This window comes from Bubalus kerabau, chromosome 20, assembly GCF_029407905.1.
Source record: "Bubalus kerabau isolate K-KA32 ecotype Philippines breed swamp buffalo chromosome 20, PCC_UOA_SB_1v2, whole genome shotgun sequence".
In the NCBI taxonomy this organism is placed as follows: Eukaryota; Metazoa; Chordata; class Mammalia; order Artiodactyla; family Bovidae; genus Bubalus; species Bubalus kerabau.
The window spans coordinates 58,720,290-58,740,653 of record NC_073643.1 but is presented as its reverse complement, the minus strand read 5'-3'; the positions used below and the strand labels follow the sequence as shown (position 1 = coordinate 58,740,653).

At 44.8% G+C, this 20,364-nt stretch overlaps 1 protein-coding gene across 1 annotated transcript in view; it reads left to right on the top strand.

Moving 5' to 3' along the window:
- Nucleotides 1-12,996: 12,996 nt before the first annotated feature.
- SYN2 (synapsin II) overlaps nt 12,997-20,364 on the top strand; it is a 50,923-nt gene continuing 43,555 nt past the window's right edge. Inside the window, exons 1-4 of the mRNA XM_055557697.1 lie at nt 12,997-13,058; nt 14,596-14,653; nt 15,929-16,020; nt 18,404-18,560. Of these exons, the coding sequence (XP_055413672.1) occupies nt 12,997-13,058; nt 14,596-14,653; nt 15,929-16,020; nt 18,404-18,560 (369 nt within the window). The remainder of the gene's footprint in view (nt 13,059-14,595; nt 14,654-15,928; nt 16,021-18,403; nt 18,561-20,364) is intronic.

Genomic DNA, 20,364 nt, shown 5'->3' with positions numbered 1-20,364 from the left:
CCTCAGTTTCTTCACCTATAAAAATGAGAATGTAGCATCTGAGGTCTGTTTCTCCATTCAAAGCACCTCTGCTTCCATGTTACTAAACCCTGGTGCACCTGGGAGCCCGTGGCATGTGTCTTCCAGGACAGTGACAGTTCTCCCAGCCTGCCAAAATTCAGTCGTCAGTGCCCATTCTGGTGAATAATATCTCCTCCTGAATTGGTGCCAGTTGGAAAATTGTAGAATGGAATGTGCCACCTGGGCTTGAATTTGGAAATCCGAAGTGTTGCTGCCTTGAGGTACAAGGATGTTTCTGCCCAGCCACAGTGGTGAGTAGGCTGACAATACCAGTCGTGGCAGTTTGCACTTGGACTGAGAAAAGAGGGTCAAGTCTCCTTTGCTAGTGAGAGCAGAATGAAGAGAAAGCTGTGTTCTTATTTCCTTCAATCTGCTGTGTGAACTGTGCACCGGTGATGTAGTATCACAGACAGAATTAATGCATCAGCAAAGTGATAAAAATTAAAACTTTATTATGCTTCTGTGATGCTTGAAGTAAAAGTGAAAGTGTTAGTCGCTCAGTTGTGTCCGACTCTTTGCAATCCCATGGACTGTAACCGACCAGGTTCCTCTGTCCATGGGGTTTCCCAGGCACTGGAGTGGGTTGCCATTTCCTTCTTCAGGGGATCTTCCCAGATCGAACCTGCATTTCCTGTGTGTCCTACATTGACAGGCAGATTCTTTACCGTCTGAGCCACCAGGGAAGCCCTCTCTAATGCTTGGCTGTTTATATTCTTTATTGTACTTGATCTCACAAGCACTTGGAATGGAAATCAAGTCCTCAAATTCTATAATATCCTATAAACGACCATATTTCTGTCTATATTTATAAATGCCTGAGCAGCATTCAGTGAATTCATTTTGTTGAAATGCTCTTCATTTCAAAGAACTCACACAGGCACATTGTTTAACCCAGGGATTTTTACCAAAAAAAAGGGAAGAAAAGGATATAAAATGTGTGAATGGGTGCTGTGCTAGTTACTTAACATATTAATTAATTCTTTCAACAAATATTACTGGGCTCCTAACATGTACCAGGCATTATAATAGAGCTGGACAGATGACTGACACTGCAGTTATCACACCAGCAAGATCTCTGCTCTCAGAAAAGTTACATTTTGGTTGGGGAGATGAGTAATAAATAGTCAAGGTGATTTTAAAATAACATCATCTGTGATGAGGAACTAAAGAGCCTCTTGATGAAGGTGAAAGAGGAAAGTGAAAAAGCTGGCTTAAAACTCAACATTCAAAAACTAAGATCATGGCATCCAGTCCATAGGTAGGGAAAAAATGTAAACAGTGACAGACTTTATGTTCTTGGGCTCTAAAATCACTGCAGATGGTAACTGCAGTGATGAAATTAAAAGATACTTACTCCTTGGAAGCAGAGCTATGACAAACCTAGACAGCATATTAAAAAGCAGAGACATCACTTGGTTGACAAAGGTCTGTCTAGTCAAAGCTATGGTTTTTCCAGTAGTCATGAACTGATGTGAGAGTTGGACCATAAAGAAGGCTGAGCCCCAGAAATTTATGTTTTTGAACTGTGGTGTTAGAGAAGACTCTTGAGAGTCCCTTGGACTACAAGGAGATCCAACCAGTCAATCCTAAAGGAAATCAGTCCTGAATATTCATTGGAAGGACTGATGCTGAAGCTGAAACTCCAATACTTTGGCCACCTGATGCAAAGAGCTGACTCATTGGAAAAGACCCTGATGCTGAGAAAGATTGAAGACAGAAGGAGAAGAGGGTGGCAGAGGATGAGATGGTTGGATGGCATCACTGACTCAATGGACATGAGCTTGAGCAAACTCCAGGAGATAGTGAAGGACAGGGAAGCCTGGCGTGCTGCAGTCCATGGGGTCTCAAAGAGTCGGATATGACTTAGCAACTGAAAAACAACTACAAAACAAGCTTTAGGATACATGGTATAATAATTCATAAAATTTGTACCAGAAAAGAAAATGGAAGCCTCTCCATCCAATTTTCTTCAGTCAAGGATAACCTTGACAATAATTTGCATCAGAGCAGTGAGAAAATTATATTTGTCTCAGTGCACTTAAAAATCTAGATGCATTCACTCTTTGTAATGGTTAACTAATTGCATCCAGTTAGGTATTAAAAAGCACAATATATGATAAAGTAATATTTATTCCTGGACCCAAAGTAGAAAGTCTATGATTGCTTTACAGATGAACACTCCCAAACATTTATGGTAGCGATAATACAAGTTCCACAAAAATTCTTATTTCCCAACTCCCTCCATGAAGCCAGAATTATTACTCTGACACCAAAGACACCACAAAAAGTAGAAAACCACAACCCCAAATCCTCAATAAACATAGTTGCAACAATTCTTAACAGCATTTTAGCAAATTGGATTTCATGATACATAAAAAGGATCATGTGTCATGACCCAATGCAGTTCCTCCCAGAACTCAAGTTTCATGTAACATTTGAATATCAATCAGTGTGTCTCACCATACAGCAAATGTAAAAAGAAAAGCACAGCCTTTGAGATTACCTTCTTCTCTTTCCACTTTTTCTCCTCCTCTTCCTTCCTCTTCCTCTTCCCATTCTTCTTTGTCTTCTTTGGCAGGAATTCCTAGCAGATTTCAAGTTTTCCAATACAGTATTGCTTACTCTCATGCTGTCCATCAGCTCTCCAGAACTCATTCACCTCGCATAATTGGAACTCTGAACTCTTTGATCGACATCTCTTCATTCCCCCCATACCCCCAGCCCCTGACAACCCCCATTCTATCCTCTGCTCTCAGTCTGACTATTTTAGATGCCACATGTGAGATCACGCAGTGTTTATCTTTGTGTGTCTGCCTTATTTCGCTTAGCGTACTGTCCTCCAGGTTCATCCACGTTGCAGCAAATGGCAGTATTTCCCTTTTTTAAAAAATGGCTGGATCAGTATATCACATTTTCTTTATCCATTTGTTTGTTGGTGGGCATTTAGTTTGCTTCCATATACTGGATACTCTGAGAAAAGGGTGATTTCTAAATGGACCAACACACAGAAGCGGTAGTTTGACAGGAGGTGGTTGGGAAACTGTGAATGGCAGATTGGCCTACTGGTGGCATTCAGTGTGTGAACGACAGTGGGACAGGGCAGCTGCATGTGTTCATGCAGGGTGTTGACTGACAAGGGCATCTGACCAAGGAGACGGGTGAAACGCACATTCTACCTGCCAAGCTGCGTACCCTGAAGCAGGAGTGTCCAACTGGAGGAAGGAATGCCTTTTCCTAATTCACGCAGACTCTGGGGCCATCTTGCAGGAGGGAAACACTGAGAGATTAGTTTAGCATAGAAGAATGGGGCCAGATCAGGAAAGGACCCGTCTGTGTATCTAGAAATGGATGGCTTTGATGGTAGTGGTGATCATGGGTATAAGTTTTGACCTGACACTAGAGTTAAACCTGGGTATTTCTCAAGGCCAGGATCCCTGTTTTTCTGGCATAAAAATAATCACATCTTTCAAAATTATATTTGCTTGAAGATTTCTCCAGAGCATACATTAGTACCGACCTACTTTAATATCAAATCAGCCTGATTTAATTTTATAAGCTAGTCAGGACTGTCCTATGACTCCAAAGCATTCTGTTCTGTAGCTCCACTGTAATTACAGACAAATGCATCTAATCTTCCCATCACGTGTTGTCCTGAGTTACAGGATTCTGTTCCTCCCCCCGCACCAGTGTTTGATAATCTTGTTATCTTGTGATACTGCGTCATTTAATTATCCCCTAAAATAGAGATCTTCAGAAAATCTGCTCAGAGAAAGTGATTTTCTGTTCCCAACTGGTCACAGCTGGTGTGTTTACTCAGGAATTAGTCATTTTCAGAACTTGGCTTTTTTTCCTGAAGGGATCTCATCTGCCATCTAAGTCGGTTAAAGCCTTCCTGCACGTCTCTGGAGGGAATTTTATAAACTCCAGAGAAGAACTCAATAGGTGTCCTCAGAGATCTACAAGCCCAGGACTCTTGTCAGACTGAGCATGGTTACTCTGTCTCTGCTATTAACCTCCAAATGTCTATCTGTATTCATTTCAATAACTCCATAAACGTCTCCTGAGCATCTACAGTGTGTCCAAGAGTCGGACAGGCATTGAGGCCACAAAAATGAGTGGAGCACAGTTCCCATGGATGTCCAGGGGATTTCCCTGGCAGTCCAGTGGTTAAGATTCCATGTTTCTACTTCAGGGGGCATGGGTTTGATCCCTGGTCAGAGCACTAAGATCCTGCATGCTGTGCTGCACAGCCAATATAAATAAATCTTGGGCTTCCCAGGTGGCATTAGTGGTAAAGAACCCACCTGCCAATGCAGGAGATCTAAGAGTCGCAGGTTCAATCCCTGGGTTGGGAAGATCCCCTGGAGGAGGGCATGGCAACCCATGCCGGTATTCTTGCCTGAAGAGGAGGAGCCTGGCGGGCCACAGTCCATAGGGCTGCAAAGAGTTGAATATGACTGAAGCTACGTAGCATGCACAATTCCCATATAAAGGAATATATAGTTTCTAAACTTGATCATCCCAAGTGCTGAAATTTAATTTTATTAGCTCTGCCTCCTACTAACTGCTGCTTTTAAGCAAGTCACTTCATTTACCTGATCTTCATTTTCCTACAAAACCAATAACATTGAAATGAGTTCCTGTAAGGCATGAAATATTGGGAGATTACTTTGGTTGTCTGGGATAAATGATGCATATAGTATGTCATCTCTCAAGGTCTCTTTCCCTCCTTTAGACCCTTCTGTCCCCTTTGGACCTTTACAGACTGAAGAAGATTCATTCTATCAGCCCTTCCTAAAACCAGAGACTTTTCATTTTGTTTTCTTTTTCTCTGGGCCATTTCTACTTCCCTCATGTCATTTGTGTTTAGACAAGTGGACCTGATATGCCGTATCACAAATATGAAAGTACTGTGACTTGTACAAGATGAAGTCAGCGTAAAAGAAACCCTTTATGCTGAGTTTCCAATAAACTTTCTAATGATGATCAACATTTTTTTTTACCTTTCAATCTCTGTCTTTCTGTGTTTTTCTCTTATATCTCATAGGACCAGTGTCTTAAGGAAACAGTTTTCTGTTATTTCAGGTTCTTTTTTTGAATCGTAGTTGAACACTCATGATCCCCTGATAAAATCATTTTCCACTGAATATGTTTTCTTACACTTAGTCACATTAAAACTCCTCTGCCACTTTACTGCCCACGTCCACATCTTCTTTCACTTTATCCCTAATCGACTTGGCATTTTAATCCCTGGAAGAGCTGAATGCCATCTGCAAACTTGGCAATGCATTCTTTCCCAGATCATTTATATGATTGTTAACGAAGACACCATGCAGCTTGCTTTCCATCTAGGAAGTTGCAGAGATTTTGATTTAACTACTTAATCACTGAGTTAATAATAATACCAAGGACCAGCCGCAGAACATTGCCTTTATCCAGAAAACTATTCACTTTTTCCTATTTTTTTCTTATTCCTAAACCAATTATCCATAACAGAAGTTTTTCCATGTACTAAAAGAGTTTTATGACTTATGAATTAGAATACAAATCCAAATTGGATTTAAGAACCCCTTTCCCTGGGACGGGAAGATCCCCTGGATAAGGAAATGGCAACCCACTCCAGTATTCTTGCCTGGAGAATCCCATGGACAGAGGAGCCTGGTGGGCTACAGTCCACGGGGTCGCAAAGAGTTGGACACGACTGAGCGACTTCACTTTCACTTTCAGTTTACCAACTAAGTGACTTCCCTGGTGGCTTAGATGGTAAAGTGTCTGCCTACAATGTGGGAGACCCAGGTTCAGTCCCTGGGTCCAGAAGATCCCCTGGAGAAGGAAATGGCAACACACTCCAGTATTCTTGCCTGCAAAATCCCATGGACAGAGGAACCTGGTAGGCTACAGTCCATGGGGTCGCAAAGAGTCAGACATGACTGAGCGACTGACTGAGCGACTTCACTTTCTTTTCTTTCTTTACCACCTATTTTACTTCTCATTTATGTCTTTGTTCCAGAACATCTGTATGAGGTGTCTGTCCTGTACCACTTTCTGTCACATAATTAAATCCTATTTCTTAACATCAGTGTTGTTTGCCAGCTGGCTTCTAAGTTCCTAGGCCTAATCAATCAGATGCCCCATTGAGTGGCCTGATGAGTGTTGTGCAGTAGCTGTTGGTTTGCCGTGTACCAGGAAGACAGCAAATCTTGACATCTCATTACTGCGGCTGCTTCCCAAATGATCTGGAGCCCTGGTTGGCTCCCTCCCATCTCTTCTGCGTCCCAGACAATGTGGCCTCTCAGATCGTAGGCACATCTGATCATGTCACCTCTGCTTAAAAGCTTTGGCAGTGTCTTGGGAGATAGTTGTGAAAACTAGAATATAGACTCAGAAAAGACACTTAATATTCAAGTTTTCCCAACTGTCTCCCAAGACACTGCCAAAGATTGTAAGCAGAGAGGTGACACAATCAGATGTGCGTAAGATCTGAGAAGCTGTGTTGTCTCAGAGACCCCGGTTCGATTCTTGGGTCGGGAAGATCCCCTGGAGAAAGGATAGGCTACCCACTCAAGTATTTTTGGGCTTCTCTTGTGGCTCAGACCATAAAGAATCCACCTGCAATGAAGGAGACCAGAGTTCCTGGGTTGGAAAGATCCCCTGGAGAAGGAAATGGCAATACACTCCAGTATTCTTGCCTAGAGAATCCCCATGGACAGAGGTGGGCTACAGTCCATGGGGTCGCAAAGAGACAGATACAACTAAGTGACGAAGCACAGAGATGCTTTAAATTATTATTAATTATTAAATACTGATTGTTATTTAAAAAGTTGTTACCCTAGGATAGGCAAATCTATTAAAAAAAAAAAAAAAGTAAATTAGATGTGACCAGAGACTGTGGAGTTGGGAAGGGGTGAGGGATGGACAGTTACTGCTTAATGGCAGCAGAGTTTCTATTTTGGATGATGAAAACATTTTGGAAATAGTGATTTTGGTTGCACAACACTGAATACACTCAATGCCACTAATTGTACACTTGAAAATGGTCAAGATGGCAAATTTTGTTATGTATATGTATTTTGCCACAGGGGAAAAAAAAAGTTTTTAAGCCATTACCAGTTAGAGATATTACTTAAAACTTTGCAAGAAAAATAACATGATATTTGGGATTTGTCTTAAAACACTTAAACAGAGAGTTCCCTGGTGGTCCAGTGGTCAAGACTCCAAACTTCCACTGCAGAGAGCGTGGGTTCAATCCCTGACCTGGGAACTAAGATCCCACCCGCTGCACTGCACAGACAAAATATTAAGAACAAACAAAGGTACTCAAACAGGAGTCCCGACAGCAACAGTCAAGGTGATAAATGGAAAAACTGGCCAAATGTTAGTTACCGAAGATAGAATTTTCCATAATAAAAAAATTTTTTTTTATTTTATATACAGAATTTTTAAAAAGGTCTTTTGGAGGCTAGCTCTTACATCCTAACTTCTCAGCCTGAAGTCTAAAGTCCTTTGATGGCCTTCCCTTTTTCAAGGAGCCTCAAGTCTTGCTGCTCAGCCTGCCTGCCCTGCCCCCAGGCAGCTAGGCACTGCAGAGCTCTGTGCGCAGGCAACCACTGTGCTCTCTCCTTGTATGGCAAATTCCTCCTCATTCTTTAAGACTCAGCTGCATCCTGGAGCCTTCCCAGGCTCCTGCAGGCAAAGAGAACTCCTCCTTCAGGTTCCCACAGCGCCTTGTCTACACCCCTGTGACCGCTGGCTTATACCACGTATTATCATCTTTTATTCATTCTTCTGTTCTCCGCTAACCTGCAAGCTTCATGAAAATAGAGGAAACTTCCTTTTCACTGTACATCTTCCTGAGCTATGTGAAGCTTTCATTGCTGTTGTGTTAGTTGTGTGCACTAAATATTTTTAAAGGAAAAGATTGGAAGGTGGGGATGTGAATATTCATTATAAATCTTAAAAGTTGAAAGGGTCCTTAGCGATTACCCATAGGAATATTGGTCTCTTTCTAGACTGTGCTTTCTCTACTTGGCAACTACTGATGCGTTTTTACATTTCCAGTACCTACCACTGGGTGTTCAGTGCATTGTTGCTGAATTTACTCACAGATCACATCCTTTCTTTCTACAGATGGCAGAAAGCCAACTCTCTAGCTTGGGGTGTGTGGACACACACTTTTTAGAAGAAACGGTGAATTTTCAGACATGGTTTGTCAGGGCAGCAAATAAGCACCTGAAGGGCTGTCACTGGGCCAGAGGAGTTGACTCAGTGGGTGGCTGCGCTGGGAGCGAGGCACGTCTGCAGTACACTTGCTGCCAGGGGGTGGCGGCAGGCACTCACAGACTCTCCAAGATGGGCAGGCCTGATTCACCCTTTGAGTGTAGGGTGGGAGATGGCCTCCTCTACTATTCCTAGTTTATTTTCTAACTTCTTGATGCCTTCAGATACTTGGCCAAAAGAATAGGGCCCGAGTTAGAGACAGTAAGAGCCAGAAACTAAGCGTCCTGTTAGAGGTAAACGTCCAGATCAGCGCCGGGCGCTACTAGGCACACTTTGTTTTAGTTGCTCAGTTGTGTCCTGCTCTTTTGCGACCCCATGGACTGTAGCGCACCTGGCTCCTCTGTCCAGGGATATTCCAGGCAAGAACACTGGGGTGGGTTGCCATTTCCTTCTCCAGGGGATCTTCCTGACCCAGAGATTGAACCCGTGTCCCCTGCAATGACAGGCAGATTCTTTACCACTGAGCCACCTGGGAAGCCCCTAGGTACTTCATTAGTGCTCTCATCTTCTAGCTTGAAGTTTTGATCCCTGTAAGAAGTTTAGGCACCCTGGGGGGATTTACACTCCAGACTGTTTTCAGGTCCTTTAGTTCCAGTGTGGATGGAAACTGAGAACAGATTTTCATGTGGGGAAGAAGAGGGAAGAAAGAACATGACACCCTGGGACGTGCACATGCGAGAAGAAAAGGAGGAAACGGCTGGACCTGTAGAGGCACAGTCCACTCAGTCCTGAGGCGGCCTGTTCTGGCTTTCTACATCTCTCCAGCCAACACCATCACTCCTAACATCTCCAGTGAAGAAACAAGCCCTGATTGTGAATAAGGAGGAGTTGGAAGGAGTTGGAAATCTATAGATAGGACGATTCTATTTGTACAGGCCTTAACTCAGAGCACATAATACGACAAAAGAACATAATCAATATTTAAAATCCAAGATGATGAAAAATCCAGGTTTGTATTCATATTCCTTGCTTTGAAGTATTGCTCTATAATCTAGTGGTCTGAGGCTGGAGTTGGGGAGTGATGACACAGGTTATTAGATAACTGAGTTTGAAAGGTAATATCAGATGATGAGGCCATGAGCCAAATATCATGAGTAGATGATAAATGAGACAAAAGTTCAGAAGAGAAAGAATCCTGTTGGCTGTGGTGAGATAGCAATAATCCCTGGTGTGTGAATGTTTGTTGCATTTTGCCAATTGTCAATCCTAAAAGAAATCAATCCTGAATATTCACTGGAAGTACTGATGCTGAAGCTGAAGCTCCAATACTTTGGCCAACTGATGTGAAGAGCCGACTCATTGCAAAAGACCCTGATGTTGGGAAAGACTAAGGGCAGGAGGAAAAGGGGGCGACAGAGGATGAGATGGTTGGATAGCATCATCAACTCAATGGACATGAGTTTGAGCAAACTCCAGGAGATAGTGAAGGACAGGGAAGCCTGGCTTGTTGCAGTCCATGAGGTCTCAAAGAGTCGGCCATGACCGAGCGACTGAACAACAACAACTTTATATTTGCATAATATTTCAGAGTTTCCAAAACACTTTCATGTCATTTATTTTTATCTGGCTTCATTAAATCTTCACAACAGCCTGGTATTATTAAATGAGGTAAAATACATAGAATATTTGGGGCTTCTTAGAATAGTGGTTAGTATGTAGTGAATGTTTACTAATATTATGAAAATCATTATTAGCCCTATTTTATACTTGACAAATCTGAGGCTCAGAAAGGCTATTACTTGCCCAAGGTCACACAGCTGAGAAGTGGTAGAACTAGGCCTGAACTCAACTCCTGTTTCTAAACCTTTCTCCATTTTCCCATGCGCAAAGAGGGAGTATTTAAGCCGGGCTTGCCAAAGTTGGGCCAAGTTTTGAGGTGGCCTTAGCGGAATCATCTCTGATGAGGTCTCCTCAGCCTCATGAGCCCTAGTTGGCTGGTGGATGGGAATTCCTGAGTGTGTTCTGTGCCTTGAGTAAGAAGAGTTAAATCTAGAAGCCTCTACTCATTTTAGCAGTGAGGGGAGATGGTTCATTGCCTCGTCCCTCAAGGAAGCTGCAGGCCATTAAACTCACATAGATCCTCAGCTGGTAGGCTTGTTAAGAAAATGTGACAATAGGGGGAAATTGACAACCCAGGCACCATAGATATTTTTAGTCTGTGCTTCAAGGATGTACATCTTGGTTTCTGTTTAGATTGAGCACAAGGGAGTGAACTGGATTGATTTGACAAGACTGGCAGTCAGAAAGTCCTTACTGAGACCCTTCTCTTTGCCCAACTTAAGCAAGGGACTGAGGGGAGTAATTAAGGGAGGTGAAGTAACTTTCCCAGATGCTCAAACACTGTGGAGTGTGGTACAATCTTTTTCTCGGGTGGGAGGCAGTGCGCTGACAGCAGTAAACTTTCTATTCCCTGCACAGCACTTCTGCAGTAAATTATCCTTCTGTGTGCAATGCGGTGACTGCAGTTACCAACACTGTATCATACACTTGAAATGTGCTAAGAGAGTAGATCTGAAGTGTTCTCAGTGCACGCTCACGGACACACACACACACACACAGGGTGATAATGTGAGGTGATGGGTGTGACAGTTAACCCGATTGTGGTTATCCCATTTCACAAAGCATACATATATCAAGTCATCACGGTGAACACTGAAAATATTACAATTTTATTTGTCAATTATTCCTTAGTAAAGCTGGAAAAAATAATCTTATGAGTATAGTTTTAATTGTCAGCCATTGTAGCTCTGTTTGTAATAGCAAAAACAGTCCAAACACTGGAAATGGAATTGAACTATTACAAAGAAAGAAGTCTTATCAATATGTGCTGAAAGCATATCACTAAGATTTGTTGTTTTTTTTTAATTGAAGTCGAACTCACTTGCAATATTAGTTTCATGCATACAACATATTAATTCAGTATTTTTTTCAATTATACTCTCTACAAAGTTATTATAAGGTAGTAAGTGAAAAGATATCCCACATTCATGGATTGGAAGAATTAATATTTTAAAATATATATGCTACCCCAAAGGACTGATATATTTTTAACTGCAATAAAAAAATTATGGGGCAAGAAAGAAGAATGTATATAGCATGATGCCATGTGTATGTTCGAAGCATACATGAAGGCAAATATATGCATACATTTCCCCACACTGGAAGGATATACTTGCAAGGGGTAATGAGGGGTATGTGTGATAAGAGGAATGGGAGGGGAAAAATGTGTTTTTCATCTTATACTTTTAAGTTCTTTTGAAAATAGAGTTTTTGGTTTAGCCATCTGACATACTTTTTTTTTTTTTCTCATTTAAGCCACTTACCAGAAGTCACAGAACCAAAAAAGTGCACAGCTAGGATTCCCACCTGAACTGTGATTCTAGGCCCTGTGATCCAGAGCCCTCTGGATCCTAGCACACTGATTCCTAACAGTGCTCTCTTAGGATCAGGAAGTAATTCTGTCACTTGTTTGTAAATTACAAAAAATTTTCCACGAAGACACCTGGGAGAATGTGCTCATCCTCAAGAAGGCTCTGTTGCCTGCCACCTTGGCTGCCACCAATGCCTGCTCCATTGCCTGCCACCTTGGCTTCTGTTCTGTAGGACGTGGCACAGCCAAGAGAGGTCAGTGACCTGGAGCCAGGAAACACAAACTGAGATTTCCAACAGGGCAAATTACCTTCAGGAAAAGACATTAAGATAATTGGAGAGGTGGGGGTGGGGAGAAGGCCTGAAAACAGGGTCATTAGCCAACTTGGTCAACGGGCAGGTGCAGGAAGTGGCAGATAAACACAGCCAGAATCTATAATTATACCTTCAATATCAATGTTCAAAACCCACAAAATAAATGAGTGAATTTAAAAACTTGGCAGCATCTAAGTACCTAGATATAAACTACTGGTGTTAGGCTTAGCTCCTGTGAACTTCTCTGTGATTTCGAGCATATTATTTAGCTGCTCTGGCTTTCTTTCCCCATTAGTCAAATGGACAGCACAGTCTATCCTGGCCACTTCACAGAGTTGTAAGGAACAAATAAGGCAAGACACTTGCTTTGAAAATGCAAACGTCATACCAAATGAGAGGTTATTGTCTATGCCTCTGGGATATACCTCACAGAAGGAGACCTCTTTTCTCATTAAACTTTTTTTTAATTGGATCTCAAGTTCTGTGACAGATTTTTTTTCAAGTTGTTTCCATTAAATAGTACTGATTTTTAAAAACTAATAACTTAAAACTGCCACACACAAAACAAATGGTCCACAAAACATTTATTCTCCTTTCCTGCTGAAGGGTTTACGATGCATTGTTATCATTAACCAGTCTTTTACTATTAAACTGAAATGACCAAATGAGACGAGCAGTTCTGAGACCGTTCGTCCACCACTGGTTAAGACTGGGGTGGCAGGTATTTAGAGATGGGAAGCTGGGAGGAAGCATCAGGAAAGCATTGCTGGTAGCAAGGTAGACACAGCTCACCAACACAAGCGAGGACCCTCATGGGATCATTTTTTATTCCAGTTACTTCTGTTTAGAGTTGTGGACAAAGACCTACAGAGTCCACAAGATCCCCAGAGCAGTGATAGAGCAGTGCGTAGACTATTACTTAAACCCACAAATAAGATGTGCTACATGCCCTTTGCCTGAGGGGCTTGCTGAGCTATGAATATTGAGCGGGACTCTGGAAGCAAGCTGATGAAGCACAGTAAGGAACTGGGGCAGAGGTAGGGAGATGAACTTCGGTGATCCAGTTCTAGGATGGCTGAGTGCCTCTGAGGAGCAATTTGAGGGTAGCCAGGGACTTGGACAGGACAAATGACAACTTCCTGGAACAGACTGTTCCAGGACCAGAGAGGAAAGGAAATAGCCTGGCCCCATCCTGGGCAGTTCACAGGAACTGAGGCGGGAAGTATTTGAAATGGAACTAGCGCTCACAACTTCACGCGCTTTCTCAGTGGAAGAAGGAAAATGGGACAAGAAACTTGTGACGCAGCATACACGTCAAGTCACTTTTCCTAATGGTGGGAATGAAGATGGCAAGAATGAACGAGCAGAGGGAGATAGTGCTGTGCAGGGCCGACAACTCTGGGCTCAGACTAGCGCGTCACTCACTTGCTGTATGACCTTGAATACGCCAGTTTTTCCTCTGAGTCTCGGTTTCCTCATCTCAAAAATGAATGCCCTTCTTCCCATCTCAAAAGTAGTTATGAGAGTTAAATGAGATGTTTTTGAAAGCAACTAACATATAATTCCTAGAATATGATTCCTAGTAAATGTTAGTTTAGCCCTTTGTTTCGGAGAGGGACTTTAGAAAACCTCCAGTGAGACGTGCTGATTTGAAATTTCAAGCACTGGGAAAGCAAGGCCAACCTAGGTACGGGGTGGAAAGGCCCTTTTGACAGATGGAGAAGCAGCCTAAAAAGTCAGATAAGAAACTCTCATGAGAGGAAGGGTAGGTGAAGGGCAGAGTAGCACTGGCTATAAATACAAGCACAAACTCAGTCCTCTTACCAGCAGCTGGACTGTGAGGTTCCTCTGGCTTGTGACAAAAGGGGAAGACAATAAGTACGGTTTATCTAGGCTTGACTCATCCCCTTGACTGTTCAGAAACACAGGAGAGGTTTTGTGTTCAATTACAGTACTTTTCCGAAGCCTCTCCACCCCCCGCCCCACTATTTTTCTGGTATAATTAACTCTGCTTCATTCATTGACTGTCCTTTCCTCCTTGTTTTATTGGTTATATTTGCTTTTTAAATTATCAATTACCTCAAATCCTTTCTGGAAGTATGGGTATGAAGGGGTAAAATAGTTTTAGTTTCTTCAGAAACTAAAATTCCAAGGGTGGAAACCAACTAGAAAACCAGAGTGAAACGCAGGATGGGGATAAAGATAAGGAGACTACAGTGAGGCATAAACTGACCTGGTTTTTACCAGGAGTCTCACCAGGGAAATCCTACTCCTGGACTTCTCTTGTAGCCAAAACATGACAGCAACTGTTTTCATAGAAGCGGACAGCCTGAGAGTGAGAGGCCTTTTGGTTTATTTTAGAGAGGAAAGGCCATGGTTTGCCTGGAGGCTCTCTCATGGTGATCTGGTAGCAGGCTAAGGTCTAACACTGACCCAAGTCTCTTGACTCTCATTCTGGGATTCTGTGTGCCGTGGGCCTCCTCATCTTTGTGAGAGTGAATTTCTGATGACAAACACCTGTACAAAACTAATAGGTGTGGGTTTGTTTGTTTGTTTGTTTTCCTTTTTTTCCAGGGCCAAGTGCTTTCGGGGCAAAAAAGTCCTTGGAGATTATGATATCAAAGTGGAACAGGTAACCACCCTGGAGCCCAGGATTGCATCTGCATCATCGTGGGGCCCTCTTGACACTCTGGAGTGAACCATCTGGTGCTGCCAAGTGAAAAGATCAGGATCTATCACTAGCTTCTAGGCTCTCTACCTCCTCCCCCTACCCTTTCCAGGATTTCTCTCTCTATGAGACCTGGTCTTGAAGCCTGCATCTTTCAACTCCCCTGACTTCTCTTCGTGGCTCTGGGGTCTCTAGGGAGGCAAGCAGTGTAGCTCTTAGGGCCTCTGGGGGTACAAGGTCCTCGGGCTGAGGAACACTGTAGAGGAGCGTCTTCTGAGGACACGGCCACACCTCCACTGTGGTGGCAGGGTCTTGCTTGGTAGATACATGTCTGCCACTCAGGTGTGCAGCCTCCAGTGAGGCCTCCTCTGTGCCCAAGGCTGCACTTCAGAGAGAACTAAACAAAGAACACCTCCTGATTTTAATGCAGTGAAGTCCTGAAAGGCTCATTTTTTTTATCTTCCCGTACCCTTTGCTTCATGATAAATAGAGATTAGGTCCATTTGAGTTGGGGGGAGGGGGGATGTCCAGTTTACACAGAGCATGTATTTTCTATGTAACGATAGAAGCTACTCATCATTCCTTACACAGTGTGCTGGGATTTACAGATTTACTCTTTCTATCCATTGCTGCATTCAGTTCTTAAAATAACTTGTTAGGCAAAGTTGATAAAAATTATTTCCATCTTATCGATGGGAGAAACTGTCCACCAGGAGAGAATAAGTAACTTGCCTGAACATCTTATGCATCTCATTGGGCCAGAGCAGTACCAAAACCCGATTTCCTAAATGAAAACTTAGTGCTTTTGTGTTGAGACTGAGAAAGGGCATATTTGCCTCAGTTTGCATTCCTGCTCTGCAGAGAGGCAGCACAAAAGATGCTGGGTGGGGGGTCGGAAGCCCTGAGTTTTGCTCCTGTCTCGGCCAACAGTAAGCTTTGTTTGTCCAGAAAAGTCACTTAACTGCTCCTTTGGTAAATAAGGATAATTATTTCTGTCCCTCCTGCCTCATAGAATGGCTATGACAGTAGATGGGATCAGTTTGGGAAAATGCTTTGCAAACTGTAAATACATGTTTGGTGGAAAAGATACTGCTGCTGCTGCTTTATGGGGGGCGCCTCTCAGAGTCAGGACTGTAGGGCTCACTCCCCTACTGCTAATTTTATTTAGTTATGTTCTATCATAGTAAGAAACACATAAGGTGAAATCCATGCTCTTAATCCCCTCCTGTTATTTTCCAGGCGGAATTTTCAGAGCTCAACCTGGTGGCCCATGCGGATGGTACCTATGCCGTGGATATGCAGGTGCTCCGGAATGGCACAAAGGTGGTCCGGTAAGGTCCTTTCTGTCTTCAGGGTCACTGCCACCGTCTCTGGCGTGCCGTGTGTAGTGTACCGACCTTGATGACGTGCTGTGTGGCGGTGGTGGAAGGAGGCAGAGAACGCTGGCTCTGGCCCTTAGAGATGTCTTAGTTCCATGGTAAAGGAAGCTCCGTGGACGCAGAGCTCACTTTGCAGTCACTGGATGGTTCCGGTCAGAGGTGTTGGAGGACTCCAGCCCCACTTCAGCCAGTGCCGCTCTGGACTTTTTATCTCTCAGTGTATTTCCCCTGGAAAACACGGTTCCATTGCTTTAAAAGAAAAGGGCCCGGGGAGGTGGAGGGGGGGGGAGTTTAAAAGTCTCTGCTCTGCTCCAGCCTCCCATTTTACATGGATTTGCTTCCATTCACTCAGTGAGTTGGCAGCAGAGCCCTGTATACTATGTGAATTCTCTTAACGCCCTTCCCAGTGTTCTTCTATACTCCAAATTTCTGGGAACTCCTACGTCTTGATAGGAAAGCCTGGGTCAGAGGGATATTGACTGTGAGTGGAAGAAAATTTGTAATTACAAAGCACTTAAGCTGCAGGTGAGGTGCTAGGTGACATGTAGACGTCATCAATTGTAATACAACAATTCTGTGTGGGAGGTGATGAAGATTCCAGGTGAGGGAGCATGGTTTCCACATTGTTATTCTTTCCCAGGACTCAGCGTGGTCTCAGGGTTCCAGGCATTAGGGTCTTGCTCCAGGAAGAGTCCTTACTTCACCCTTTTCCCTTTTTCAACCTGCACTGCCCTGACCCCGAGGCCACCAGCATCCAACCGGACCTGGTCTGTGACAGGGAAGGCAGAACTCAGATGTCTGGAGCCAAATGTCAGGAAGTGTGAGCTCATCCATCCTGGAGACTGAGGAAGACAGAAAAGAGCTGCCCACCCATGGTTGGGGAGCACTCAGGAAGCTTCTGCTAGAGACAATGGTGGGCTCCCCCAGCTGCAAGTGGAGTAGGTCACGGGGATCCATGACACAAATGGGTGGCAACAAGAGGGCCCGTATCAGCGTGCTGGGAGGGATCTGGCAAAATCAAGGCAGGCCTTTCCCATCACCAGTGTGGGGACCCGGCGCTGACTGCAAGCTTGGAGCTCAGTTTCAGTAACCGGGATATAAGGTTTGGTCTCAGGCATATAGATGGAGCCAGTTTCCCAGAACTCGGGTGCAAGGAGGTTGGCACACACGCCATCTGACTTGATGCTCACTCTCCTGAGTGACTGAGGAGGGGTCCTCCCACCTCTACTTTGAAAGACTGATCTCTGAGCCCAGGTGGGGCTGGAGCAGTAGGCGGGAATTGGGTGGGTCCCAGGGCAGAGAACCAGGTCCATCACTGCACATGTGTGAAATGGCCGAGGCCTGGAACCTTGAGGGGAGATGCTGCCACAGAACCAACTGTCTGGGAAGGTGAGGTTCCTCAGGAGTCAGGGCATGAAGTCGGGGCCCTGATCCTGTGGACCTCTGCTGTCTGGAGGTGAAACACAGGGAGCCTTCCTGTGCCTGGGAACACACTGTACTCTCAGCTTCCTGTAGCCAGTTGCTCAACCTCAGCTCTGTGGAAACATTCGTGCCCCTCCCTAAATCTGCTTTGGAGGAATAAAACTGGGGTGTCTGGCATCTGCTCTCAGCCAGCCTGGACCCTGGCTCACCTGGGGAGCTGCTGAGGGCATGGCATCTTTAAAGAGCAGCTTGAGGAGTCAGAGCCAGACGCTGAGGTCAGGGATCTTTGGGGCAGGGCAGTGAAGTCAACCAAGTGTGGTATCTTCAGAGTCTGCTGGGACCCCCTCGGGGTGCCAACTCCAGAGCCACAGGAGCTTCCACTCTCATCCACAGGGACATGGAAAATTCTTGTTGACTTAAGGTGTGGGAGTCTAAAAGTGTTTCTTCCCCCCTCCCTGAGGGCTTCTGCACCTTAGAAAAAGTCAGTGCTTAACCCAGAGGAATTGTCCAGTTGCTAAGTCATGTCCGACTCTTAGCAACCCCATGGACTGCAGCACGCCAGGCTCACCTGTCCTTCACCATGTCCCAGAGTTTGCTCAAACTCATGTCCTTTGAGTCAGTGATGGCATCCAACCATTTCACCCTCTGTCACCCTCTCCTCCTCCCACCCTCAATCTTTCTCAGCATCAGGGTTTTTTCCAGAGGAAAAGAATTTCAGAAATCTGTTCAAATCTCCTTTGAGAAGTGCCTACATAATACAGCATTTCCTAGTCCATAAGAAAACAGTCATGACAAAATGAGGGTCTTGGCTCAGGGAACCCCGTCCCTGTCTTGGGCTTTGGAGATGGGAGACAAGAGGATATGTGACCTGAGGTGCTGGTTGGTGGCAGACTTGCTTCTACTTTCTTTCCAGGTCCTTCCGGCCAGACTTTGTGCTCATCCGGCAGCATGCATTCGGCATGGCAGAGAATGAGGACTTCCGCCACCTGATCATTGGCATGCAGTACGCAGGCCTCCCCAGCATCAACTCTCTGGAGTCCATTTACAACTTCTGTGACAAGCCGTGGGTGGTGAGTGAGTCCCTCTTCCCTCAGGTAAAAGGGCAGCATCCTGATCCTCCGTCTCCAGGTCCCTAGAAGGATCTCTGTTGATCCAGACACCATGAGGGGCCAGCTGAGAAGATATGGGAGGAGCTTCAGCTGGGGCACGGGGTAGGGCAGGCTCTCACAGTAGGACTTTGTTGTCATGGGCTGGGCTGCCTCTGCTGCAGAAAGGACCTTTGGCCTCATAGCAGAGTCACACAAAGATTCTGTGAAGGAGCCCTTCCAGGTCTGCAGCCATCAGATACAGCAATAAAAACACCTACTTCTTGCCTCCAAAAGATCTAACCATTGGAAAGGCCTGAGGCCAGTGGGGACCAAGGGGATGGTGCACCTCAGAGGGATGTCAGTGTCAGAGTCCTACCAAGTGTCTCAGCAACCTTAAAATGAGATTCACCCACACACATACCAAATCAGACACTTTTATGCTCTGGAAGTGCCCTCTGAGATAATCAGCTCTCATTCTTTCATGGCAGAAATGTGACCGTTTTCAGAAGGAAGGTAAGGAGTATAAGACCACTTACGATGTGATGCCAGCTTTGGAGATTTTCCTACATGAACTTCATTTAATCCTTATAATAGCTTTACAAGGAAGTTGTTATTATCATTATTATCACTTTTTACAGAGAAATGAGACCCAGAGAGGATTCAGTAACTCACCAAAGTTTCAGAGCCAGGATTTCTCTGACACCATCCCTCACATAAGCTGGGTTACCATGTGAGGAAGAAGCTGGTCTGATGTTCTCTTCCTGGGCTAGCTGGAAATCTTGGAGGCAGTGGAAGCCTTTGAGCAGAGAGAAGAGTGCAGCTGGGAGAGGAAGTGGCCTGAGATGGATCTAGGCTGCCCCAGCCTCCCTCTGACTGCCGAGGGGATCCAGCTCCTAGAACTCTGCCGCTCCAGGCTGCTCCTCTCAGAAGGAAACACCTGCCCCTAGTCACATCCTTCTCTTCTTGTTTTTCAAGAGTTATTTCAGCTCTCACACACTGGCTTGCCAAGGGTCATGGCACTGGTGGCTGATTGTGGAGTTCCCAGACCCCAAGCTTCTCCCACTCAGGGAGCTGGAGCAGGGGTGTTTTTTTTGTTTGTTTGTTTGTTTTTAACCAAAAGGACCCATCACCTCTGCTCTTACACCTGAACTCAGTCTTCCTATTTCCTTGGAAGCCAGGGAGACCTGACTGTGTGAGAGGAAGACCAGTGAGTGAGGAGTCGAAAGATCTGGGAGCTGCTGTAGCAGCCCCTCGTTCAGCCTTTCCCTCTGTCTGGCCTGAGGACTTGGAGTCCGACAGTTCTGCAGAAACCAGCTGCGGGAGTTAATGTGATTTGAATGCTTTGCTGATCACAGGAGAGTGCGTATGAGGCCGTCAACAAGTTTCCCCTTAGTCACACGGCCTTCCGTGCTGCCACTCATGCCCTGGCCCTTTCCTCCCTCACCCCTTCAATACTTTCTAGAATTTGGCTCCCTCATAGCCACACAGGGTGGTTCTGCTAGTATCGGCTTTTCTTCTGGGCAATCTCACTAATCAGCCTCCTGACTAAACCACTCTGTGCCCTGGTTTCTTTGTAAACTAGGAGTGAAGGCTTCCCCAGTGGCTCAGTGATAAAAGAATCTGCCTGCCAATGCAGGAGATGCAGATTCAATCCCTGGGTTGGGAATATCCCCTGGAGAAGGAAATGGCAACCCACTCCAGTATCCTTGCCTGGAAAATCCCATGGACAGAGGCGCCTGGTGGGTTACAGTCCATGGGGGGTGGCGGTCACAAAGAGTCAGACACG